The sequence below is a fragment of the Dermacentor silvarum genome, chromosome 1, assembly GCF_013339745.2.
Source record: "Dermacentor silvarum isolate Dsil-2018 chromosome 1, BIME_Dsil_1.4, whole genome shotgun sequence".
Classification (NCBI taxonomy): Eukaryota; Metazoa; Arthropoda; class Arachnida; order Ixodida; family Ixodidae; genus Dermacentor; species Dermacentor silvarum.
In genome coordinates, this window is record NC_051154.1 from 163,185,797 (window position 1) to 163,213,145 (window position 27,349).

Consider the following 27,349-nt stretch of genomic DNA (forward strand, 5'->3'; position numbering starts at 1 on the left):
TATAATTTCTTTTTCTGGTTCAGGTTTGGTTAGGGTTCAGGTTCAGTTCAGCCCAAAATTGCAGTTCGGGTATGGTTTTCTGTTCCGGTTCATTTCGACACAAAAAGGTTCATTGAAGAGCGGCACATACTCAGTGGCCCCAATGGCACATACCCAAGTTGGTCTAACGAGGTTAAATGAAGAGCGGCACATACCCAAGGGAACAGCCCAGATTTTTGACTGCACTATCTTCGAAATCGGCACATGAAAATGGCCAGAATTGACGCAGAGTGCATGGTGTTGCGAGTGATGGTGTTGTTTGTTGTTGTCGTGATAACCAGTGACCCAAACAGGCATGACAGAGCTTTATTGAAGAGCGGCACATACCCAGTGGTCGTCCATGAGGCACATACCCAATCACACATACCAAAGTTGTCATCAAAGAGGTTCATTGAAAAGTTGTGCGTACCCACAGAAACGGCTCACATTATAAGGTTGCACTATCTTCAGGGCTGGCCCACAAAAACGGCCACTGTCATATCAAGAAACTGGGTTGAACTAAGCAAGAATGCTTCACATTAAAAGACTTGCATGTTGCAGTTCCTGAAATATATTTTCAAAGCCTATTTGGCACTCACCAAAGCAGACTGCTCTGTATCACCAACAGCGAAGTCTGGTTCCCTGCACATGGATGATGAAGCAAAAATAACTGCATGCGCTAATGGCCATTGCTGTCAATTTGCACATCCTGCCTCATTAAAAGTTTCAAGATGTATGCAAATCCAAGCAATTCATAAGGAAAAGACAGTGAAGCTGTATAAGGAACTTTTTTGTATCACCAACACAGTGATTTTATTGGCCAAGGTCATTTTGGAGCAGCAGGAAAACAGGCATCTAAAGGCACATTTAAATGTCAGACCATTCCTTTGAGAGAAGCAAGAGAGCTTACAGAGGAGGAGTCCCATTTTACCAGGAAAGAATCACATTTTTACCAAAAAACATTTGACTCAAGATAATGTTGTGGTGCTGAAAAATGAGAATCCCATGTATGACAATGAAGTAATGATGACAACGGTGTGACGACGAGTCCATGATGGCAATGGGATGACAACTGACTGCGAAAACGAGAGTGTGACCAAAATTAGATGAAGTTGGAATAACGATAGAAAGACTACTACAGCATCATGATGGTAGTATGACTACAAACCTCTCTAATCTCTATTTTAGCTTACCAGTTTGCAGGAGGCTGGGTGCAAGAATGGCTGGAACTGTAGAAGGGTGCATAGAGACAAAATTTTGAGGAAATTGGCCATGGAAGAGTGTTAGGAGCGTGCAATGCTCACTCACACCACCCACAAACAGCAAAACGGCAGCAGTGCAACAAAGAGAAACAAGCTCAGTAGCATGGGCAACGACTAGCATTTAACTAAATTTTCTGCCATAACATGCCCATTTGACCAAACCACCGCAAAGTCACATCGCAAAAAAGGCTTCACTGTAGAGTGGAATGCTTTTCCGTAAAGCATTATTAAGAAAGTTGTATGCTCTCCCCTCTTCGCTTCAAAAGCGTCATTTTAGCAATGAGCGGAGCCACCACATTTCAAGCGCACAGTAGCCCTACATTCGCGCCCACGTTTTACTTTTTACTTCCTCCATGCGCGCTCATGATGAGTGCATGTGATGGATGATGATGCTTGTAGTTAGTAGGGCATCTCGAACTCGAGAGATAAGTTTTGTTTTTTAAAGTAGAAGAAAACAATTTTTGGCGCAACTTTGGAGCACATTAGTGAAAATGTAGTAAAATGTAGCAGGATTTGCCTTTTAGAGCAGTTTGGAGCAATTGGAGCAGCAATCACATCACTGCCAACTGCACCAGCTCAAGTCCACAGAAGGACAACAGTCTCTCCCAGAGCTCACAAACGACCCTATCCTACACCAACCAAATACAGTTTATACAAACAAATTTCTTGGTCTCATCACTACATCTAATGCTCTGTTGCCTTTAACTGAATTTGCCTTTCTAATATCAGTATCACACGGCCACTTTTAACAGCGATCGAGCCCCATCGAATTTCTCGACCGAGATTGGCTCCCTCCCGTAACTTGCGCAAAGAAGCCAATTGTGACCAAGAAATTTAATCCCTATTGGGCTCGATCGCGATCGAAAGTGCACCGTGTAACACCAGTTAGTGCCTATGCTGAACATAACTGAAAAACTCACTTTGTTCCAAGCGTTTCATCTGAATCCTCGAGCTGTGAAGAACCAGACATCTGAAAGAAAAAAAAAAAAAAAAAAGATTCCCATGTTGAAGTTTGTGAGCAAAGCTGTGCAAACACTCAAAAATTTTGAATACCATCGATTATTATATTTTTTATATTAGTATTCAATTCGAAAACTAGGAATTCAGACATTTTTGAATGTTCAGTAGGATACAAATATTTGAAACAAATCAAATATATTGCTGGCTATGTGGGAGGAGACACAATTCTTAGTGTTTGTTTCTATCTGATCTAAGGATATGTGTCTAATTTTGTGATGAATTGTGTGATGATTTCGTGCTGGTGGCTGAATTAAGCTCGTAAAGTGCACCCATCCACCTAACGTCGAAGCTTTGTGGGAAAGCCACACCCGGACTGCCGAAGCGATCCTTTTTGCCAATGAGCATTGCGTATGTAGCGTCTTGAGCAGTCTGGGCAGTCTGGGATGACAAACCAAAGAGGCCCAGTGAAGGTTCACTTAGAGCTCAGATGAATGAGGATAGGGGCGATTGTACAAAGGAATCAAACTGCAAGAAGAATGCTTTTTCTGTAAGTGTTGGTTCAATGGGGCGATCCTCAACAGCAATACCCATCCATGTGGCCTCACTACGTGAACATGCCAGCTCACTGACGAATTCCCATGTCACGCCTCAGCACAGCGTATTGCATGCGTGTTACACTTCAGCATAGAGCGACGGGCAATTCAAACCACGATACGCACCTGAGTGGGACACGGGACGTATACAGACCTCGTGGGTGATGGGCATTACCACAAAGTCTATACGCATCACAGTATGCTAAAAGGCATTACTAAATGAATACAGATGCATAATGTGCACTTACTTAGGGTTACACTCAAAACTTCTTTTCGCGTGCAATCAAAAGCGCCTTCTTCTTCACACTTCGCATTATTTTTGTAGCTGCTTTATATTCTTGCAAATGCAATACTTGGACAACAGTGAGTGGGTTGAATAAAAACAGTTGAGAAAAACAAATGAAGGAGCTTGCCACACAGGCTGTGCTGCAGAGGTCCTGCTTGCATGTGGCGTGTAATGGAAAAAATAAAAAGAAGCACTTTGTTCTAGCAGTTCTTTTCTAAGCAATGGTCATGGAAAAGAGTACCACTTTGTTTTGGTTGGGTGCAAGTGCAGCTTTTCCCCGTTAATTTGTTACTTTTGCAGGACCACCCAAAATACAGAATTTATTGCTTGACAGCAAGTGTGATGAGTGACAACTGGTGCAGGACCAAACGCCTCTCAGTATATGGGCATTTGATGCTGTACAACAGGCAGAGGTTGGCAAGACCAGGCAGATAGTGTGAATTACTCAATTACAAAATTAACATGAGTCAAGTAAACAAGTGTATACGGTATACTGTAATGAATCACTAGTTGATCTCTTACCTTTGACAGCATATATCCGCAACATCTTTAAGTAACCATACATGCTAAGAAATGCATGTGCACATCATTATTTGATATTCTAAGATAAGTATTCATATTCGATTTGTATTCAAAAATGTTCATATCCACACACTCTTATTTGTGAGTCATATTTTCAAAGCCACTCACCAAAGAAGTCTGCCCTGCATCGCCACCAGCCAAGTCTGGTTTCCTGCACAGAGATGATGAAGCAAAAATAACTGCATGTGCTGATCGATGGACACTGTTGTCAATTTGTACATTTTGCCTCATTAAAAGCTTCGAAGGTGTATAAAATTCAAGTAACTTGTACATAAAAAAAAGTGAAGCTCCATAAGCGACTTCTCTGTATGTCAACATCACCAGCACTGAAGGTCCACTGAAGGACAAGTCTCTCCCAGAAGTCACCAACTACCCTGTCCAGCACCAACCAAACTCATTTTATACCGGGTGCACGAAGTATTTGAGAACACAAAGTTGCCTTCGGGCAGAGAAGAATACCTCCAGCAAAAAGAGACATATTTTCACCGAACTTGGGGAAATACAGTGTAGACAGCTTATAACGTAAGTCGCCGGAGTCGCGAATATCCGCACTATAACCAAAGCAACAATTTTTAAGGCCCGCACAAATGCAAAACATGTGCACTGAGCCACCACGCATATGCGACAGTCAAGGAATGCAGCTAGAACGTTTGCATTCAATTTACAGTCGAATCTCGTTAATTTGAAATAATTCACGTGGCGGCGCCTCCGACCGGCATTGCTCCGGCACCGCCAAACAGTAAATGCTTAGGAGAGACTACTCAATGTCGCGCGCGAACAAAACAAAAAAAGAAAGAAAAAAAAAAAATGCGGCGGAAATTTCACCCTCTCTCAAATGGCAAGGTCGCCAATTCCGCGTTGCGCCGGAACATGCGTGTACGTGCCGATGTCTCAGCCACGCTACCGTAGCCACGCGTAGAAAATGGCAGTGAACCCTTCTTTCTGCTTTATGCTTCCTTTACTTTCTAGTCACGTGTTGACCTTGCACGCTGCGGCTACGGTGCAGAGAGACCGAAGTGGCGGAGTTGCCGAGGCGAAATTCACTTCCCTGCCACCCTCCTCCCTCACATTCCACGGTCTTCGCGTGCGCCCTTCGCCGTGCCGTGTCGGCGCCGCCCGCTCTCTGAAGTTTCGTTTACTGCCGTTATCGTGAAGCGAGCGTTGGCCGGCGTTGGCAGTTTCGTGGCCCTCGCTCGCTATGCGCGCCGTGATATTTCCCAACTCGCACTCAAGATTCTGGTTTCAGCCTCACTGGCTGTTCGTTCGCACCACGTGCCCTTCTCCTCCACTTCGTTTCTCTTTCTTCCTCGAGCACTCCTTGGGGTGCCCGTTTGAGGGGAGCGTTCGCCATCTCCGCTGACTTCCGTACTCCCAGGCAGCCGCACTGTAGCCGGTATTTTGTTTCCCGCAACTGCACTATAAGCGATCGTGTATACATGGAGTGCTATGGGAAAATTAACGGGAGTCTGAAAAGACCGCACTATATCTGGTCCTGCACTATAAGCGGTTATGTTATAAGTGGTCTATACTGTACTTCTCTTATGGTTTATTTCCACAATTACTCAGAGAATCCACCATCCACAGCAATAACCGATTCAATTCGGCTTCAGAAACGGCTACATGCACGGATCAGGTGGTCCTTAGAGATGTTGGCCATTGAGTCAGCAATGGCGGCCTTCAGCGAGTCTTTTGTATTATGCGGCTGTCTGTTGGCCTCTCTCTCAACGATGCCCCAGAAGTCGAGCAGATTTAAATCTGGGGAACTAGGATGTTGGCCATTGAGTCAGCAATAGCGGCCTTCAGCGAGTCTTTTGTATTATACGGCTGTCTGTTGGCCTCTCCCTCAACGATGCCCCAGAAGTCGAGCGGATTTAAATCTGGAGAACTAGGAGGCCACAAGTTGGGCGTGACATGGTCACAGAAGTTGTCAGCCAGCCACACCTGGGTGACGCAGGCGGTGCGGGCGGGAGCCACATCTTGCTGAAAGACATAAGGTCTTCCTTTCGAAACAGTCTCTATACAGGGCTTTACAACGGTGGCAAGCACCTCCACGTACGCGGCAGCATTAACGCAGAGTTGTTCTGCAAAAAAGTGTGGCGCCATGACGTCCCCCGACGACGGCATCACAGATGCCTGAAATTTTGTGCGCATCACTGTAGGCACCTCATCAGCACTTGCGCAAAGTCACTTGTCGTCACGGGGGTTAACTTTTTGGTCCTGGTCAAAGTTCTTTTCATCTGAAAAAAAAAAAAAAAAAACAGAACATTCCAGGCTTCTCAGTTCTCTTCAACTTGCTTAGCAAGTGCTTGACGATTCTCCCGAGTTTTATCGGACATGAATTAACCCCTCCTCATGACATAGGAATGGTACCTCAAGTCCTCATGCACAGCGAGCCTGACAGTTGACTCTGCGACTTGGAGCTCCTTTGCAACGGCCCGCATTGACTTCCCTGGGTCGTCACAACTTGCAGTCGCCTGAGAAAATAAGGGGTTCCGACGACGTCTGACCGCTGACTGTGCTTTTTGCTTTTTGCCACAGATGCCACGTCACTGCCAGAACACATCAGTTCTGTCCGCACCCTGTAAACGAAAGACTTCGCTACGTTCAGAAAGGTAGCAATTTTCAAGTCGCTGTGGTGTGCGGCCAGGGCGACGAGTATAGAATGGTGTTTCATTTCCTGCATCAACTGGTACGCTTCCATCTTTAAAGAAACTGCGCAGTATGAATGACAAGGGGTCAACCAACAAGAAGCCGCACGCCTAGATAGATATGATGAGCCTGCTTGTGTCTATGGCTATAAGGAGTAGTGTTCTCAAATACCTCGCACACCCGGTATGTGCAAATTTCCTGGTCTCATAATCACTGCATCTAATCCTCTATTGCCCTTAACTGCATTTGCCTTTGTTGGTGCCTATGCCAGATATAATTGGAAAACTTACAATGTATGCGGCTTTTCATGAGAAGATGTCTCGAGCTGCGAAGAATGAGATGTCTCGAGCTGCGAAGAATGAGATGTCTCGAGTTGCGAAGAATGAGACATCTGCAAAGAAAAAAAAAAGACCAGCTTGTTGAAGTTTATGAGTCATATTTTCAAAGCCCATTTGACACTCACTGAAGTAGCCAGCTCTGCAGCACCAGCAGCCAAATCTGGTTTCCTGCACATAGATGACATGAAAAAATAACCGCATATGCTGATAGTCATTGATGCGAATTTGAACAGCCAGCCTCATTAAAAGCTTTGAAGATGCATAAAAATCCAAGCAACTTGCGCATCAAAGACAGTGACGTTGTATAAAGGACTGCTCACACCCTTTGGAAGTCCTACCAGTCTGATCTACCCAAGACTTTGCAAAGGTTTCACAACATCAGGTGCAGTTAATTAGCTGTACCCAAGCTTTTCCAAGTGCTTCCCTATATCTAGGAAGGAAGGGAACAACAACCAATCGTCAAGCACTCCCCTTTTTTTGGTGCAATGGCAAGCCTACTATCTAAGTATCTATACCCACAGCAGTTGATTCAGGAAACATGGAAATTTCTAAAACATATTTTTTCGATATACAAAATCTCTTCTACTATAACTGTATATGGACACCAGCAACAGTGATAACTCATATCAATGGCAACAGCATGCGACAGAAACATGCTGGTTAAGCAGCAGAATAGCTCTTGTATATAATGCTGCAATCCCTTTCATAAAAAAAAAAAAGTCGCAGTCTAGCCCAAAAGGTAAAGCATCGATTGCGACAGCAAATTAGTGAACAGCTAGACAAAGTAAGGATAGTAGTTATCAGCCATAAAAACTTGTAAACATAGACACACGAACTAAATTAACAAGCATGGTGTCACACGAGCACAAGCAAACATGAACGCATCTCACTCAATGACCGCGGAAACTGGCTGTCAACAGCCAGCGAGTCAGCACAGCAGCAGCAGCGAGCGAATTGAGCGTCGTGCCGGCGCTCGCATCAACGCGATCTTAGCCGCGAAAACACAGGGAGGGCGGACTCTGCACCCGCCGCAGATGGCTTTCAAGATACAGCCGCACGCGGTCGCTCGCAGCGCATAACGCCTCCCCTCCCCCCGAAACCTTCCGGCCCGGCGGGAGCGGGAGGGTGAGGGTGGCTAGAATGCTAGCCGCAGTAAAGCGTGGCCCCTCCACCTACCCACCTTTCTCCCGGAGAATTCCCACGCGGCGGCAGCACACAGCGCTGAACAACCAGCTCGTGAACAGCTGTTTACGTCCGCCATGTCTCCTTGTATTGAACTTCATAAACCGCTGTTGCGCACTCCAAAACAAATTAAACTTTGAAGCATTTTTATAACACAAAACATGCGTATTATTTTCTCCTATTAAAGACTGGTCAATAATTTTGTAACGCACATATGTTTCCATTACATTTGAAATATTACACGAGTTATGCCACAAAATTTGGCAGCAAACAACCCTAGGCGTCGCATCAGTCGCATTGTTGAAATCGCAATCATGTGAATTGAGCCCTCAAAAATCGCATTGCGACGCGTGCGATCGCACCGATTTTTTTTTTTTTTTCGCTCCAGTCGCAGCATGTGCAACAGCCTTTAGTACAGAGTTGGAGCGATCGGACGGCCACGGCCAACAGCTCAGATTGCGCGGGCCTATACAGGCGGCATCGCCATAGGGTCGGTACCTCGCCGGTCCGATCACCGAGGCGATCGCTTCTATTGTCGCTTACAGTGACTTAAAAATCACCCGCCGCGGTTGCTCAGTGGCTATGGTGTTGGGCTGCTGAGCACGAGGTCGCGGGATCGAATCCCGGCCACGGCGGCCGCATTTCGATGGGGGCGAAATGCGAAAACACCCGTGTACTTAGATTTAGGTGCACGTTAAAGAGGTTAGGAAATTCGCAGGCGCAAGTTGGAATACGCTAGCGCAAGACAGGGGTAATTGGAGATCGCAGGGAGAGGCCTTCGTCCTGCAGTGGACATAAAATATAGGCTGATGATGATGATGATGAAAGAACCCCAGGTGGTCAAAATTTCCGGAGTCCCCCACTACGGCGTGCCTCATAATCAGAACTGGTTTTGGCACGTAAAACCCCATAATTTAATTTTTAGTGACTTAAAAATCGGCTACAGCGGGTTTCTAAGATGAAACAGTTCTTGATAGAAAAAAAATATTTCGAATTTATGCGTGTTTCGCAAAGCTGCGCCTAGTACTAAACCACTGGCGTGATCGGGAGCAACGATCCGACGGAATTTCATCTCGCAGACGGAAACCAAGCACCGGCTGTCTCAGCCAGGAGGCTCGGCTGGATTGCAAGTACTACGTTTCGTTTGCTATTCGCACTAACGACACCGACAAATCCAATTAATTTAAACCCACGTTAATCGTGTCGTCAAAAATGTTGCAGTTTCACCCGAAAGGCGAAGCATCTATTGCGATAACAAATTAGTAGAGAGCTATATGGAGTAAGGATAGTAGTTTTATCAGCTGTATAAACTTGGACATGCAACAGCACCAGCAACGCGTAGAACTGTTGTCGCCGCCGTCGGCATTTTGCCCGCGTTCGAACGCGTGCGCCGTTAGTGACTGTTGCCGGTGCCGTATGCGGACTGCTGACAAACAACGATTTCTTTAAACATGGGTGGGACAGCTGAAACAATGGAGCAATTTCTGGAGAAAGAAAAACTTGGTTTTGAAGCAGAATACTTTTATTATGGAGTAGGTTAATGGACATGAATGAAAAAAACAAAACAAAAAAACGGACATTTCTGTAGCTACTTTACTTTTATTCTTTTACTCTATAGTCCTTCCTTTTGGCATTAGTTCCCGCTGTCATAAATCACGGCTTCAGAGGGTGCAAAAGACTGGTGTGTTTCACTTTCTATAGCGTTTACCTGATACAGTGAAATCCCAATAATTCCAGCTCCCATAATTCAAACAGAATTTTGGGTGCCGTCATGGCACCAGAGATGTAAGTTCAGAACAACTCAATATTTGAATACATAAAAGTATGATACGGTTATTTAAAGGAAAAACTACCATTTCCGCCTTCCGGTTATTGCGGAAGTATGATGTCCAAACACAAACTGAAATTCCGGTCGAATGACAGGTCAGATTCCTATAAACTGAAAAACTGTTAGTGGTACCAATATTTAAAGAATGTAACAGGAAATTTAATTAACTACTGGCCTATATCATTAACATGCATATGCTGTAAAATGATGGAACACATTATCACGTCCCATGTTTCCATCACCTAAAATCTAATAACTTTTTTTCCATAATCAGCATGGATTCAGTAGAGGTTTGTCATGTGAGACACAACTACTGGAATTTATGACAGATTTTCACTTTAACATAGACTCGAACTTACAAACTCACTGTATCTCTTGATGTTTTTAAATCATTTGACCGTGCAGCCCACTGTCGCCTATTTGTAAAATTATCAGCATTAAAATTGAATTCACTAACATTATCTTGGCTTTGCAATTTTTAAACAGGCAGCAATTCATCATTGTTGACAATTTCTCTTCATCCCTCTCTTCCTTAGGGGAGAATTCTAGGTCCCCTACTGTTTATTATCTATATTAATGTCCTTCCCAAAATCATATTATCTGGCCTCGCGCATATTTGCTGATTGCATTATATATTGTCCCATTAACTCTTTAAGGACAAGACACATAAATACCCAGAAAGAAAAGGTTTATTTTCTAACTAAATGTGGAAAGCACATTGAGAATAAGCATAATCAATGAAAATAAAAAATATTTTGTGGAAAACATTTCAGCAATATTGGGGAAAAAAACCTGGAAGTGGGCTTCGCCCTAAGCCATCTATGGCTTCGTTTGGAATTTGTACAGGCAGCTCTTGTTGTCGAGACGGGAGGAACGACGCGACCTTCGGCTGAGCCGGTAACAAACGAAGTGCCCGGCGGTGTTTATTCTCATGGTATATATACAAGAATGAAATGGAACCACTTCAATGGCGCCCTCTGTTAGAGGGGTAAGCAGCGTTAGTGTTAGTGGTGTTAGTGGCACCACCGTGGGCTGGAATACAACACAACACTACATCTTCCTTTCCGAGGTCACATTTACAAGTTCAGACTTTGGGTGGCACCACACGCCTTCCCGACCTTGTAACCTTTTCGGGGATGTCACTCGTGTCCCGCCTGGCACTACTCTCGTGCTTGCCGGGTGATGCTTGTTCCTGGCTTGGCCCCGGGCTTGGAAATAAGGTGGGAGATGTCAGATTTGGTTTATCAGGGGATGATGCTCTTGAATCTGGAGTGGGCTGTTCGGTTGCAAAAGACACCAGATGTCGTCGGTTTCTCTGCATTACACCCCTGGGTGTTTCCACGATGTACGAGCGTGGCCGCTGGGCTCTGCTGAGAACCTGAGCACGGCACTCGGCATCTGTTACCCACACTTCGTCCCCTGAAGAGAGGTCCCGAAGCTCTCGCACCCCGTGGCGACGGTTAAAGTTCCGAGCTTGCCGTTTCTTGGCGGTGGTGTCCTTTTGGGAGAACATGTCTGGTGGTGGTATTTCTGGAGACAGCTTGCCGTGGTCCCTGGGTACGCGTGTTCGTAACCACCGACCCATGAGCAGCTGCGATGGGCTGTAACCCGTGACGCCTGGCGTGTCGCGATACGCTAGCAGTGCCAGGAAGCAGTCATTGCTCTTGCGGAAGAGGTCCTTCACAGTGTGCACTGCCCGTTCTACTGGGGGTATCCAGGACTGCTAGTAACGTGACTGAACCCATAGTTTTTCGCAAAACTTGCAAACTCGTGTGACGAGAACTGGGGTCCATTATCACTTCGGAGCACTTCCGGTATGCCGAATCGAGCCATGACACTCTTGATAGCCGAAATAACCGCCTGGCTGGAAGTGTTGCGTAGTGTGATGACTTCAGGGTAGCGTGAATAGTAGTCCACAAGCAGCAGAAAATTTTGTCCCTCCAGGTGGAACAAATCTGCCCCCACTTGTTGCCATGGGCGCTCCAATGAAGGTGTTGGTAGCAAAGGCTCAGCCCGCTGAACTCTAGTAGTTGCGCACCGTTCACATGATTGAACCATTGACGCAATATGTTTGCCTATGTTAGGCCACCAAACAGAGTCGCGGGCACGTGCCCTGCACCGGTTCACGCCCTGATGGCCTTCATGGATTGCATCCAGAACGTCCCTCCGCAGAGCTTCCGGAATCACAAGACGCCCTCCTTTAAGAAGCAATTCCTTGCATACCGTCAGCTCCCCTTGGTACTTCCAATACTTCAAGAGGTTCGATGGAACCTTGCTCTTTCGGGGCCAACCTTGTCTGCAGTATTTCACAAGAGCGACACACTCACCATCCATCGACTGGTGTTGACCCACTGTTTTAAGGTCGACTGGTGTGTCTTGCTCGATGCTGCTGACAACCTCACTCACATACAACTCTACTTGGTTTCCCTCAGCGGTGGATGCTGGTGTGATAGGGGCTCTTGAAAGAGTATCAGCCGTTGCCAGCAGCTTCCCCGGAACGTACAGAATCTTGTACTGGTACCTCATGAGCTTCAGTCGAATCCTTTGGATTCTTGGCGGTAGAGCATCGACATCCATGGAACCCAGCAGTGACGTGAGCGGTAAGTGGTCAGTTTCGACGGTGAAGTATAGACCACAGACATACTCGTCAAACCACTTGACTGCCCATGCAACGGCCAAGCCTTCCTTTTCCGTCTGGCTGTACCTTTGTTCCGTTGGTGTGAGGGAGCGTGATGCGTAGGCCACAGCTCTACGTTCCCCACTCGGCTGGTCTTGTAGCAAAACAGCACCTAAGCCAAACGAGCTAGAATCTGCGGATATGATGGTCTGGTGCAGTGGGTGGTAGTTCGCCATGCAGATGTTGGACGACATCAGATCCTTCAACCTCTGGAACGCATCCTGCTGGGCTGGTCCCCACGCTCATTCGCTTTTCTTGTTGAGCAATCCACGAATGGGTGCCGTTACCTCTGACAAGTGTGGTAAGAACCGTCCCACGTGGTTGGCCATGCCCAATAGTCTGCGAACACCACCGACATCGACCGGAGGTTCCATGCGCCTGATAGCGGCAAGCTTGTCTGGGTCTGGCGAAATACCACTGCCACTAATAATTACCCCAAGGAACTTGACGCTTGTAACACCGAATTTGCATTTAGACTTATTGAGGGTCAGCCCGGCGTTCCTAAGACGACCCAGCACTGCTTGAAGCCGGCGGTCATGCTCTGCCCTGTCTCGGCCAAAAACCAAAATGTCGTCGATCATATTCACGACGCCGTCCTGGCCTTCAAGAATGTAGCTCATTTGGCGCTGGAAGTATTCTGGGGCGGACGTTATCCCGAATGGCAGCCGACGGTAACAATAACGTCCAAACGGTGTGATGAATGTCGTTAATTCTTGAGATTCTTCTGCCAGCCTTACTTGATGAAAGCTGGATGTTGCGTCGAGCTTCGAGAACACTTGCGCATTACCCAGAAGTCCCAAAACTTGATCTACGGTGGGCAAGATGTGACGCTCTCGCAATACTACCTGGTTCAGCTTGGTGAGGTCGACACAGATGCGGTATGAACCTGACGTCTTCGGTACAATTACCATACCGGCGCACCACGGCGTAGGCTTTCTCAAGTGCCTGATCACGCCCTCCTTTTCGAGTCTGTCGAGCTCTGCCTTGACGGCACCGTGTAATGGAATGGGCACCCGTCTTGGGACTAGCAGCGAGTAGGGGTCTGCGTCTGGTTTTAAGCGTATAGTGTACGCTTCCTGTAGCTCGCCTAAACCGCAAAATAGCTGGTCTGATGTCGCCTTGTTGTTTTCAGTCTCGACCACGGGATCTACAAACTTGACCACACTCAGCTCTTGGATTGCAGGAAACCCCAGAAGAGGCACGATCTGTGACCAAATTACGTACAGCCGCTGCTTCACCAGCTTGTGCTTCCATTGCAGAGTGGCTACAAACGTCCCTAGCACGTCCAATGGTTGCCCCGCCGGTCCCGCGAGCTCCCCTTCTGGCGCCTCGAGATGCGGTGGAATCCCAGAAAATGTACTGGGGACCACTGTGACCTCTGCGCCGCTGTCCACTTTAAAGCATAGAGACATTCCGTCAACTTTTACGTCGACAAACTTGGCCCGGGCTCCGCTGCTCGAACCGACTGCACTTAATTCCACAAGGGAAAGGTTCTTGCCAGCACGGCACACTGCTGCGAAGTGTCCCTTCTTACTGCATTTGTTGCAGGTCGCTCGGCGCGCAGGGCATTCTGAGCGCGGATGAAAAGACCGTCCGCAAAATCTGCAAGGCGAAGAAGAAACATGCGCTGCGTGGTGCGTCTCTCGCTCCTGTGGGCGGTTCTGCATGACTTTCGTCGCGTCCACATTTATCAGCCCGGGATGCGTTATCACTGCTGGCGAACATGTCGAAAGATTTGCTCTTTCCCTTTCTGCGTCTTCCGCCTGACGAACACACATGAGCGCTTCATCTAATGTAAGTTTCGGATTCCGGCAGAGCTTGTCCGATAACTTCGTGTCACGAAGGCCAACAATAAAGCGGTCGCGGACCAATCGCTCTTCTATGACACGTGAAGCGTAGTTGCAGCGCTTCACCATGTTTCCTAGAGCCGTGAAGAACGCATCAGCAGTCTCGCCTGCCTGTTGAACGCGTCTGTGGAACTTTGCGCTCTCGTACAACTCGTTGGCGGGGTGTACGAAATACCCGTCGAGCTTACCGACGATGACACTGTATTTTGCGGAATCTTCGTCCGGTACTTGCAACGAGCACAGGATGTCCCGTGACCTGGTTCCCATGCAGTACAGCAGCGTTCTGACGCGAACTTCGTCGCCTGCTGCGTGAAGACTCGTAGCGAAACTAGTCCTCGAACTGTTGGCGCCATCTTTGCCAAGCTGCCGGGTTCTCGAAGTCGAATTGAGGGGGCGGTTGCAAGTGGGGTGCAGCGACTACCATGACTCCCTTGCCGGCAGCCGCAAGTGGCTCGCTGTCCTTGGTGTTGTCGTCCCGAGACATCGTCGTCAATTCGGAACAGATCCCACTTCTGACACCATGTCGAGACGGGAGGAACGACGCGACCTTCGGCTGAGCCAGTAACAAACGAAGTGCCCAGCGCTGTTTATTCTCATGGTATATATACAAGAATGAAATGGAACCACTTCAATGGCGCCCTCTGTTAGAGGGGTAAGCAGCGTTAGTGTTAGTGGTGTTAGTGGCGCCACCGTGGGCTGGAATACAACACAACACTACACTTGTCATACATGAACCATAGTCTAGATGTACATTGCATTTACTTTACATCATGCGTGTGATACCACTGGAGCCGGAGATTTTGCATCAGTCTGTCTCCTCTGACCACGCTTTCAAAAGAATGCAAATTGCATGCCAAACTTCTTCCTCATCCTGTGTTCCTGCTCTAAAACAACAAATAATGCTTGCTGCCTGTCATTCAGTGCTGGCTGAAGACATTTAGCCAGAAACTTTGTACTCAACACCAAAACTCGGCAAGTAAAAACATTTTTTTAGGTATGCTGCCTGTAGACAACACTCGTCCATAAAGGGTTAACAGACCTGCTGACCACCACTCTTCAAAAAGACCTCGACCTAATTATTGATTAATGTGGCCAACTGGCTAATGAATTTAAGCTCAACTAAATGCAAATTAATGTATTTTAGCTGAAACAGTTCTAATTCTATATTATCCTACGACATAAAAAACACACTATCTTGGGCATTATCACTTAAATATCTCGGTGTCACCTTTACACCGATCCTCTCCTAGATTACTACAAGGTGCGCCAATGCATACAGATAATTAGGGTATTTATGCCAAGACCTTCAAAACTTGCCTTCTCTTATCTGCAAGCGAGCTTATCAAATATTAATCTACCCACAACTTCAGTTTTCCTCTCCGATCTGGTCCCTTTAATAAAACTATCACGGTTGAAGCAATTCTAAATAGAGCCGCTCATTTACTTTTTCAAAATTATGACTACCCCTGAAACATAACCCAAATTAAACTTTCTCTTTTCCTTTAGCTGCAAGGTAACTGCCGTGATGTAGCCCTTGTGTCATTTCATAATTACCCATGCGTCAATTTACCCACCATTTTTTATGCCTGGAAACAATGTTGTACACATCACGTAGATTACACAATCACCTAAACTCCATGTGCATCTACAATAATACTGCATTTATCTCTTCAGCACTTTCACGTGCCACATGTTTGTGGAATGACCTTCCCGAAGCACAGTTGCAGAAACTAACCCCAAAAAATTTTTAGCAGTTCCTCAATATGCATACTATCAGTTTATAGTCTTTATGCTGTATTTTTTGCTGATGTTGTTTCTAGTTTGTTTCCACGGATTCAATTTTCATTTATTTATATGCATTTTTTATGTTACCTTTTTATTACTTTTATTTGTAAACTTGTACAAAGTCCCTCTTACTCAATGCCCAATAAAGGGTAAGGTACTTTTAAATAAAAAATATAAAGCACTACAATGAAGAGATGTCAGAGAAACATTTTCGTAATGTCTCTATATGAAACAATTTTTATTAGTAATACTTCAATTAAATTAAACCTCTTTTAGAGTTTTTGAAAATACATAATTTAGTCCTTGGTGGGTGTGGTTAGTCCGTATGCCAATATTCATTACGTCATGTTTTGTGATGTATAAGATTTAATTGTTAAATAAGAACGCAATTCTATGATGCATTTGTGCCTTATCCTTTTCAGTCAGTGTTTTCTTCATTGACGTTTTTTCATCAAAAAGCGAAGCAGTCACACTGCACACTGGTGCGACTAATATTCGAGACACAAATAAACATAATGAACGCCATCTAATATGAATTGGCGAAACACTACTGAAGAAAAAGATGTTTCAAGATAGATGCCTCCACGTTTTACAGGAGCTCTGGTGAGTCGCTGTTCAAATTTCTCTTTTACCGCAGCCTGTTTTATGAAAAACAGGAACTCAATACTTACAGTTCTGTTACTGAATAGTTTTCACCCCTGTTTTGATCCATGTCTCCATACGGACACACAGTGACTTACTCACTCTTCCTTTACCACGCCGGCGACCCATACGCACCGCGCGAAAGTTTAAAACTACTGACACTTTTATGGAGTTGTTACGCCATCTAGTTGACTATCAAAGAAATAATTTTTTGTTTTTGAGTACTCTTTTTATTTTCGAGTGGCAGCAATTTTAAAATGTGGGACAAAGATCGCCGTACACACTGTTTGATCGTGTAGATGGTAGACGCTCTTGTTGCCAGACCAGCGGGCAAGTGACGTCGCTCTGACATTTATGTCGTGTCGTCGAGTGGTTCTTTGGATATCAGTGACTCCTGGTTTGATGTGAGATCAATAGAATTTCATTCGGGCGAAGCAGACCCGCAGAACCTACCCAAACTGTTGTTGTTGTATTTGAGAATTTTGTCAGCGCTGAAATATAGCATTTCTTTTAATTTCCTTTCCCAACAGCTCATTTTAAGTCACCGTACTTGCTCTAAATGTGTTGCGACCATTTTTGTGTGAGGTACATTGCGAAGGACCACTGGCCGTTTCCGCAGCGGTGCAAGAGTATGAGAAGTGTGTGGCGAAAACCAGGGTCCGCTGTTGGAAATGCGATGTTTCCCTGTGCATCGCAGCTCAGAAGGACTGTTTCTTCCAATATTACAACCTGTGAACCTATTGATGCACCAGTCGCACAACCTTGAATAATTAATTTCCTTCTTTTCTGTAAACTGCCACAGCGTACTTGCAAAAAAAAGGTTAGTACTGAGTCATGATCTCTCCATATAAGGACGCGACAGAATTTGCATAATAACTGCCCTAGACAGGTGAAATGTTTTTCTTCGCGCTCCAGGCACCTCAAACATCAACACCGGCAAGCCTTAAATTTTTCCTGCAGAATATAATTCGTAGCTGAAAGGGTTTACAACTGAAAAAGACATATTTCACAAATGTATTTAACTTTTATGACACTGAAACTTGCCACGGCCCTCCCGATTTTAGGGCCTTCAGCAGTTAGTAAACGACACCTAACCCAACAGTGAAAAGGTGTCTGCCCTTTACCGTCCGTGCCAACCATGGTTGACCCGTGTTGTGCTTACGATTGCGTAAAGAGGTGAAATTGAGGCACATGATGCGCAGTTTGCACTTTTGTCTGTCACCTTAACAAGCTGACAATAACCCACGGAATACATTTGATATAAAGACAAGAAATCTCTTCTGTTTTCTGCAGGTAAGCTGGTGAGCGAAATTTTTAAGCAATAGAAGATTGCCGTGAAGCACAGTATGGCCTACTATTAAACTGAAAATATTCAATCCAATATAACTTCTGTTTATTTAGCTTCAAAGGCAAAAAAGAAGCACTTGTTTATGTTCAACAGACACTTTATTGATTGAATAAAAATTTCAAGACCTTCATAATGAGCTGAGCTGTAATCAGTGCTGGTATAGTACTTATTTGGTGTTCCCTTAAAAAGACTAGGCATACAGTACATCTAAATTCCTAAGTTACTAAAAGCAAGCAAAATGCTTATGCAATGAGGGCAAACTCCCAAGCATGTGCAGCACCTGGTTTGTCTTGCATAAAATTTGTAAGCTGTGGGGGCGCTTGACTCACATGTGTCCCCTGATGTTTTCCCCGCATGGCTCTCGCGTCTCCTACAATCTGGCTTCTCCACACATCTACGTGGCGGCAGCGGCCAGTGTAGTTGCAGCATATTATGAGGAATGGCATGAGTGTTCCGTTACTAACGCCACCTATCGGTGGGGTTACTCGGGCGCAAAAGGGAGTAGCCTCCTCCTCTTTGGTTTGGGGTCGGCGGTGCACAGATGTGTCACGCACCTGGCAGCATGCTTCACAGGACTGTCCTGCGCAAAGCTTCGGAGCAGGACACCCATATAGATGAACATGATCGTTCCAACAAGCCACCGTTCGCGTGTCTGTATATGCAAACGATTAGGCGTTGGTGTCTAGCATGGGGGCGAACATTTCGCTCGATATCCTGTCACGGTGAGTCGGTCTTCCTCGATTCATCAGCACCAGTCGGCATGTTTTCTATTGGTAGTAATTCAGCTAGCTGGCATTGGTGTATGAAAGGTGCAATAAATGCTCTTGGGATTGTTTGCACTACTTTGTAGTTGTTCCTTTGTCCCAAGAGCACGCTTGAGACCCACACAAAGCATTACACTTTGTGTTAACTTTTGCGACATGCAATATTTCATTTGATATTTGGCTTTCTTTTTTCTTGGTTCAATTCTGAACCAAGTCTGATATGTGTCTATGTGTCTATGTGTCTAACCTATGTCTAATAGTTAGAAAATCGCTCGCCAGCGCTGAACTACCCCACGATTGGAAACAATCCATCATTACCTGTTTCCATCAATCCATCATTACCCATCATTACGTAAGCTGGGCTTCCTACGTCGAAATTTTGGCCACTTACCTAGTACACTGAAAGAACGACTATATTTTACCCACGTACGTACGGTACTTGAGTACGCGTGTGTTTGTTGGGACCCTTATACTGGTGAGTCAGTTAATTTACTTGAAAAAATCCAGAATAGGGCAGTCCGATTTGTATTGGGAAATTACAATAAAAACCTCAGTATCACTGATACTGAGGTTTTTATTGGTGAAACTGAAAGCAAGCGTAAACTGAAAGCAAGCGTAAACTTCAGTGGCAGGATTTAAAGGACAGAAGAAAGAACCTTAGACTTAAATTTTTTCATAATATATATTATTCTAAAACAGGCATTGAAAGAGAAAAGTATATTAGGCCACCATCGTATATTTCACGCAGAAGGGACCATAACTTGAAACTTTACGAACTTCCTTTTAAAGGTGATGCCTTGCGATACTCATTTTTTTGTCGAACCACGAGGGACTGGAACGCTCTTCCGTCAAATATTATAGGTATTGAATCTAATGATGAATTTTACCGCGCTTTGTGTGTTTAAAATTGAAAAACAATTTTTGTCGCGATTTGTATACCCCCCTGCTGTAATGCCTGCAAAGGCGATGCAGGTACCAAATAAATAAAAAATAAAATAAATACTCCCATTCCAAATGCAGACAAGTCACTTGTGTTGTTGTATAGGCCTATTTCCTTGCTCTGCATTTGTGCTAAAACACTTGAGCATATCATATCCAAACACCTGTTGACATTCCTCGAACAGAATGACATCATTGAAAACTGTCAGCATGGCTTTTGCCGAGGTATGTCTATCATTACTCAGCTACTCGAAACTATTCATGACCTTACGTTGGCTATCGATAAGTCCAGTCAAATTGATATCATATTTTTAGACTTCGAGAAAGCTTTCGACTGAGTGTGTCATTCTAAGCTGCTCTCAAAATTAAGACCAATACTTAAGAACGACTCATTACTCGCATGGTTTGCAGCCTACTTATCCTACAGGTCTCAGGCAGTCACCGTTGGCCACACAACTTCTAAATCTGCCCCTGTGCAATCTGGAATCCCTCAGGGCTCTGTACTAGGGCCTTTATTGTTTTTGATTTTTATAAATGATTTGGTTAGGGATCTTCCTGTTGTGGCACGGCTTTTCGCTGATGACTGCATTATTTATAAAGAAATCCGCACTCCGGCAGATCAGGAATTATTAAACAACGCATTAAATTGCATACACACATGGTGTTCCACGTGGCAAATGAGTATTAACATCAAGAAAACAGTGGCAATGCAAGTAACATGTAAGGTTCAAACCTTTAAGTTCACGTACGTCCTCAATGGTACCACTCTATCAGAAGTAACGAGTTATAAGTATCTTGGGCTACTAATTACTCATGATCTTCGCTGGAATGATCACGTGACCTATATAGTTAGGAGAGCTATGCAATGCTTAGGATACTTACGCAGATCTTTAGGTAAATCAACGACAGAAATTAACATCCAAAAACTAACATCCAAAAACTCGAGAAAGTACAGAGGAAATCGGCTAGATTTATTTGTAACTCTTATAGTTGGAAAACATTCCCTACAGCCCTTTTTCAGACAGCCAACTTGGAGAGCTTGGAGACAAGGCGGTATCGTGATAGACTAAAACTTTTCTATTTATTGTATCATGACAAATTAGGAATAGATAAGAATTTATGCTTTCAACCAGTACAGCGACGGCAAACTCGATCCTTCCACTCCAGGAAAGTCAGTGAATACTTGGCCAAAACGAATGCTTTTAAAAACTCATTCTTCCCGCATACAATCCGTAACTGGAACGACCTACCCGCTGAGGTGGTCGAAAGCCCCACTATTTCGTCTTTCATGTGCGCGCTTGAACCTTTGCGATAAGTACTTCCCTTCTATTTATCATGCGTATTTGTCATGCGTTTTCATTCATGTGCATTCGTTCCTTTTTTGAACAGCTGCGATATCGAATACGGCTTTGTCATGTGCAGTGCCGAGTGCTGTCACACGTCACGCGCAACGTTAGAATGCTGTTGGTACGGAAATTTTGTATCCTTGTATTTAAATTATTCTTGTATTGTTTCTTGTTTTACATAAATGAGCTGCGACTTCGTATGCTCAATTTGTTATGCACAGTGCCAAGTGCTGTTACGCGCAACGTTAGCATGCTGTTGATATGAAATTGCTGTATCCTTGTATTGTTTCACCTATTCTTGTATTATTTCATACCCACTCCTGCCCAAGGCCTGACATTCAGGCTGGCAGTATGTACCAAATTAAAAAAAAAAAATCAATACTCGATTTTTTAAATCTACTATTCGGTACTTGCACTCCCCTAGTTTTATGTGGTTGCCAATAGACACCGCATAGGACACACCTGGGAAATGATAACAGTGCAGTTATCACTTGGCATGAAATTAAAGCACAGATGCCAGGCTACACAACAACAAAAATACTTCAGAACCATGTTCCATGTAGTTTCTGCTTTATAAATATTTACCTAAAGTTCAGTTTTGTTTGTCACTATGTCCCGATGACAACAAAGCACCTCAATGTAACCACACAAGGAATTCAAAGTAGATCAAAGATCACTCACGGCTTGAAGGGATGTCCATGAAGAAATTCAATTTTTTCTCCACACTCCAGAAAGTCTTCAAGCTGAAAGAACACTGCTTGTGAGCCACCCGAAAGGTTGGCAACAGAAAGAAAAGTGCTGACGCTCAAATGAACACAGTAGGCCAAGCCATAGCTTTCTGTAATTTTCCAATGCCTGCCTGGTGACGCCAAAGGCAGGGGTTACTTAGAGGAAGCCACTTTCTCAGTCAGTTGGTGATTGTCTATGTTAGGGTCACACCAATTTCCCTTCACTGCATGACATGCAGAAACAAAGAAGCAGCAGCGCATGGCAAAAGTTGTTCATAATGTAATATAAACTGGAATAAAATGTCTGAAAATGTGGTGCCACCACAGCGGACCACCAGCTCCCATGCAACGTGGAGGCAGTCATTGTAAAAATAAACAAGGCTACGGCCAAACTAACAGACAAGTGCATGTTCTGCCTCCTGAAGAGTCTCTGTGCTGTCGAATAAGAATGAAATGCAATCACTGCAGCATACAATGATGCATGCGCTATGACAATGTGAGCTAGTGAGTTGCAAGATTTTGCCGTAGCAGCTTGGGAAACAACTTAAACTGTGTCTCTAATGACAGTCGACAATGTGTGACTCGAATGCATCATAGGAACAGCACAACGAGACAAAAGACAGGAGAAGGAGAGAAGGAGCAACCAGTTTTCCTGCATCTAAATTTGTACCACTGGACCGTTCCTATAGTGAGTTCAGAAACAACACACCAATTGGCTTACTTGTTACGAGTGCTACAGATTGTGCAATGTGACTAATCACAAACGGTCGAACCTCACCTCACACTGCCTTAGCTAGAACGCTAGACTACACCAGCCATGGTTTCCTCATTAATACCGTATTTTTCTGCATATACCATGCACCCACAATTACAACAACCCGGAAATTAAAAAAATATGCGTATAACCCATGGAAATAACTGCATAAAACAATGCTCAAACCTTTTCAAAAACAGTCTCCATTCGCGAATGGATGACTCATCCACATCGTATCTTTGGCCAGCAGCTCTGTTCCCCTGTCTTCGGCGATGCTGATAAAGCTGGTTTCACATGGCGGACATGATCGCAGACGAATCAGTCACATGACATGTGACATGAATCGGATAACTTCACAGCTAGCATTTACATGGCAGAGGCAGACAGTGCGAACAGAGCAGCTCTCGCATGGGCAAGGGTGATGAAGCAAATGCGACCGAGCCGACAATCCTAACAGTGATTTGGTTTTCCGCCGTATAGCGGAGCACTTCACGCAGACTGAAGGAGCACCGTAGGAACGAGTGATGTATGAGTTTGCCGGTGCTGCATCCATTATTCGCTAACCACTAAATGGAAAATGGCAACCCATAAAGAGGAGAATAGGCAATCATGAAGGAGGTAGAAGGGACATTAAACACGCAGGGAAAGGATGGGGTTCCCTAGGAGATAACAAAACTTAGAATAGGAGAGAACCTTGCTTTGAGGTGTGGCTTCACAGCAGCATACACCACGCTGCCATGAGCCCCACTTCAAAGTGAAATGTGCATATAACAAACACTCCAACTTTACTGCTAAAGTTCTTTTCATTTTTGGTGTGGGTTGTACTGCGGAAATACGGTAGCTACAACACTTACATTTCCCACCTTCTGCTGAATGTGAAAAACAGAGAATGTTAACAAACACAGAGGCTGCAGTTCACAAAAAGCACTATTCCTTTCATGTTTTAGTTTCCTAAAAAGCTAATATTTTGATGTTCCAGTTATGTAACACTAGCTTGCCTAACAATTCATTGCCTTTTACTCATTTTTTCAGTGCTTCATTTTTGTATTGTATCAAGTTTGTATGAGCTTTAGTGACCCCATGTTTGTGGAGTTGAGATCCAATTCATCAGAAAAAGCCAAGAATATGGGCTCAGTCACCCCTCAGCTTATATGTCATGCTAACCAGTAAATTTTGTCTAGTTGAAAGTATATTTACAAAGGGGCTGTGCCTTATGCTGCATAGCATTCAACATGAGAGTGGCAGTTTCCTTCTACCAGTAAGCATAATAGAGGGGCAAGGAGGGGAAGAGGTAGGACTGTTACATCCCTGATTCTGCTGCCCAATGTGCACCGACTCTCGAGTGACCAGAGGGTACAAAGACAGGCCAGTTGCCAGACAGTAATAGTGGATTTAACAACAAAATGAACAAGGAGACAGGAATCCATTCTGTTTGTGTTATCCACTTAAGGGGTCCTGAACCACCCCTCGTGCTTGGTGAAAAAACACAGCCCACGGATAACATACGCTGCTGTGAACATCTCAGTCAAATTTTGCAGTCGTGCGCGGCACATGAATCTCGCAAGCGGAGCGCGAAGTCACCTTTCTCTCAAACGCTCTCTTTTCAACAGAAGCCAGCTCCTTACTATTTTCTGGATGCTTTATTTCATAATATAGCTGATTCCCATAGGCGGCTGCTATTGGCCAATAGCTGGCATCAATGAAGAAGGGTATTTGGGTCGGAGCACTTCCTCCTACTGTTACTATGTATATTTATTGATGCAGTTTAATAAATAAGTTGAAGTAAGCGAAAATCTGCTTTCAAATTGAGATAATAATTACGTACTTCTGAAAGAAGCCGCCAATTGTCTGCTCACGCTCAGCCGCAGCCACCCGTGTAGGAACTAACCTTTGGCCACAGTACTTATTGGTGTCGTAGTCGTCTGGTATCGCTAAATTCGATTAGTTCTAAACACTCAACTAGCCTTGAACCATGTGAAACTTAAAATCGGACCACACAAACGCTTGCCAGTGCGCATTCATTCCTGGCCACTCCTGGCTAGATGCCTTGGCAGACTGAGCTATTCATACTGAGCTATTGAACGCGCTTCAAAATGCCCAATTTGGATGTGACTACTATCCGTCGGTCAAGCTGGTACAGGACAAAGCCAGTCCACACCCCGGAGCACGGCCAGACTAGAGCACACGAGCGCGCACTCCAGCCCTGTCGTGCACGTAGCAAGTGCTGCACGCAGTCACATGTAGCGGGCTGCCATGACGAGCCGGCTCGCTGAGGACAACCGCGTGCTCTAAGGAGTCTCTGTGGGTGACATGGCTCCAGGTGTGTGATAAACCGGCGTGAGCGGCAACATCTGACTTGCAACATCCCGAGTTGCACACCTTTGAGGTGTGTCGCCATCATAGTCTAAGCTAATTACGTTAGGAATTCTTTCAATGCGAGTCCGCAGTGTGGCATCCATCAATTACTTGATGTGGGCACTGTCGACGTTCTCACAAAAGCGAACATAAAGGCGACGTTTCGTTCAACCCTCAAAACTTGTGTGATTGCCGTAGAGATAAGTGCACAAATAAATTTGCTACTAGACACTCACGGCGAGAAAACAGCTATCTGGTACACTTTAGTACAGCAATGGGACAAGACCTCGTAAACTCAACCATAAGTTGAGGGATAGCCTCGGAGTTTGACGCGTCACAGGCACAAAAATCGGAAGTAGAGGCGTCTACGTGAATATCCAAAATCAAATCAGTGACGTTCAGTAGATTGAGCGTTGTGGGCATGCCTCACTTCGCTCTCGCCTTCACAGTGCAAGGCATTGAAGAAGGAACGGGAGCACCGCGAAGCAGTTCAAACGTAATCTTTGATAGCCAATAACTCTGCTTCTGCTGAACACATTGCAGTACTTTTTGCTGCAAAGCATTCTTGAAATAGTCTATTTTAACGTCATTAACATTTCTCAAGTTCGATAAAGTGTTTCAGAGCCCCTTTAAAACTAGAGAAAAACCCTTAATTTAGACTGATAACATATTCTTCCTGAACTCTCTCTTATACAATTCACAGTAATTGACCGATTATTAGAAGAGAAAATGAAGATCAAGCTTCCCCTTTTGAATGTCATGCCACAACTTGGCTCAGAACCGATACGTCAAGGTGGCGCCATAGATTTCAAAATGTTTTCCCAAATTTTGGCCGTTGTGACTTAACGAAATTTTAAGAGACTTGGTAAAATTTGCTTTCGGTTCCTGCAGAATACTATGCAGCGCATTTAAAAAATATCAGTTTATTCTACCTACCATTGTTTCATGTGAGAAACAAACTGTAGCCAATGCCTGTCATTGGCCGAGGCGACATACTCCGGCCAGATGGCCAGCATGAGCAAGAAGCTGGCTGCATTGGCAGAAATATAGCTTGAACCCTTCACTCGACGACAAGAAAATCTTGGCGTTGTGCAGGGCAGAGTTTTGTAAATGACCTAATGCGGGGAAACTGCAAGTTGTCGATAACCAGCCTCAATAAATCGCAGACAGCAAGGCATCGTGCGGCTAGTGTGGGTATACGGTTGCCGTGTAAAGTCCATGCCAATTTATTCTTTTTTTTTTTCTGTGTTCTTGCGATTGCCTCCAAGTTCAAATAATCAAACACTATACAGTCCCCAACCAATAATTCGGACATGCTTAATTATGTGAACAGCTCTGTGGCAATGCCACTAGTTTAAGGACCAAGAAAATTTCGGACAACTTACAGCGTGCCGTGGAATAATTCGGACTGCGCGACTGTATGTTAATGAGGCCACTGAGTCGAGCAGGACTAGTGATATTTTAGTTTTGATACGTCACCAGCATAGTCATCAGCCATGTTGCCAACACTTTCTCTAAACCAAAAGTAATGAAGCCTACTAGATCTAGTGGTCACCGATGAACATTCAGTGCATGCACTGACTGCACTTTCATCTATCTGTAGCGACAGCCTGAAAATGGTTGAGATTTGGGCAGCAATCTTGTAGTGATGCTTTCCGCTTGATTCTATGCCCCTTTCATAACCGGCTGATTCCATTGATAAGGCATGCGGAGCTTCACTCTCACCACTGACAAAGTGCCAAAAGTGTATGTAAAAAGGAATAGCATAAAAGGCATCGCTAGAAAATCACGGCCGTGAACTGTCTAGGCGAAAAACTGCATTTGCACGCAGCAACACGTTGACAAACATGGGCCATATTCTTTGACTTTCACTCTTCGCGAAATTTCGCTTGACTAGCACCGGACATGTCGACGGACGATGCTGCACAGCATGCTTGGCACTGTGCCAAGAATGCCATTGCTCAGTGATGCCGATTCGTAACGCACTAGGCATACAAAAGATAGCACGCTTGGCATTGTGCTAAGAATACCATCAATCGTAGACGCGATGGATCTTGCACTAGAAACGCAAAATGATGGTATCCATGAAAGCAATGATTTGAAAATAATGCACGGCTATTTTGGCCGCTTATTTTCAGCCGAATCTGATATTTAGGATTTATGATTATTTGCACTTTTCGGCAGTCCCCATCGAGTCTGAATTATCAGTCAACGACTGTACAGCAGTATATGCGAAGTTCCGCCATTTCTTAAAGGGCCCCTAAACCACCTCAGATATCTTTTAACATTGCAAGTAAACAGGCGCATCGAGTTCAGAATGCCGTCACGATCAACGATGCCAAACGCTGCAGCGCTACGCGCCGCGGGCGTGCCACAAAACCAAAAAAACAATGCCGTCCTCCTCCCCTCGCCTTTCCGGAACCCCAGCGGTCGTCGTGACGTCAGCAGGGGGAATCTGGTGATGTC

At 44.9% G+C, this 27,349-nt stretch overlaps 1 protein-coding gene across 3 annotated transcripts in view; it reads right to left on the reverse strand.

Moving 5' to 3' along the window:
* LOC119436329 (uncharacterized) overlaps window positions 1–27,349 on the reverse strand; it is an 89,837-nt gene that overhangs the window by 40,663 nt on the left and 21,825 nt on the right. Inside the window, exons 6-12 of one of the 3 annotated variants that reach the window (XM_049657068.1) lie at window positions 21,728–21,789; window positions 6,814–6,856; window positions 6,641–6,693; window positions 3,810–3,852; window positions 2,201–2,250; window positions 1,212–1,247; window positions 618–660 (exon numbers count right to left, since the gene is read on the reverse strand). In XM_049657068.1, coding sequence (XP_049513025.1) covers window positions 618–660; window positions 1,212–1,247; window positions 2,201–2,250; window positions 3,810–3,852; window positions 6,641–6,693; window positions 6,814–6,856; window positions 21,728–21,789 — 330 coding nt within the window. Of the gene's footprint in view, window positions 1–617; window positions 661–1,211; window positions 1,248–2,200; window positions 2,251–3,809; window positions 3,853–6,640; window positions 6,742–6,813; window positions 6,857–21,727; window positions 21,790–27,349 lie in introns of all 3 variants that reach the window. The other 2 variants (XM_037703153.2, XM_037703154.2) reach the window with 2 other exon arrangements.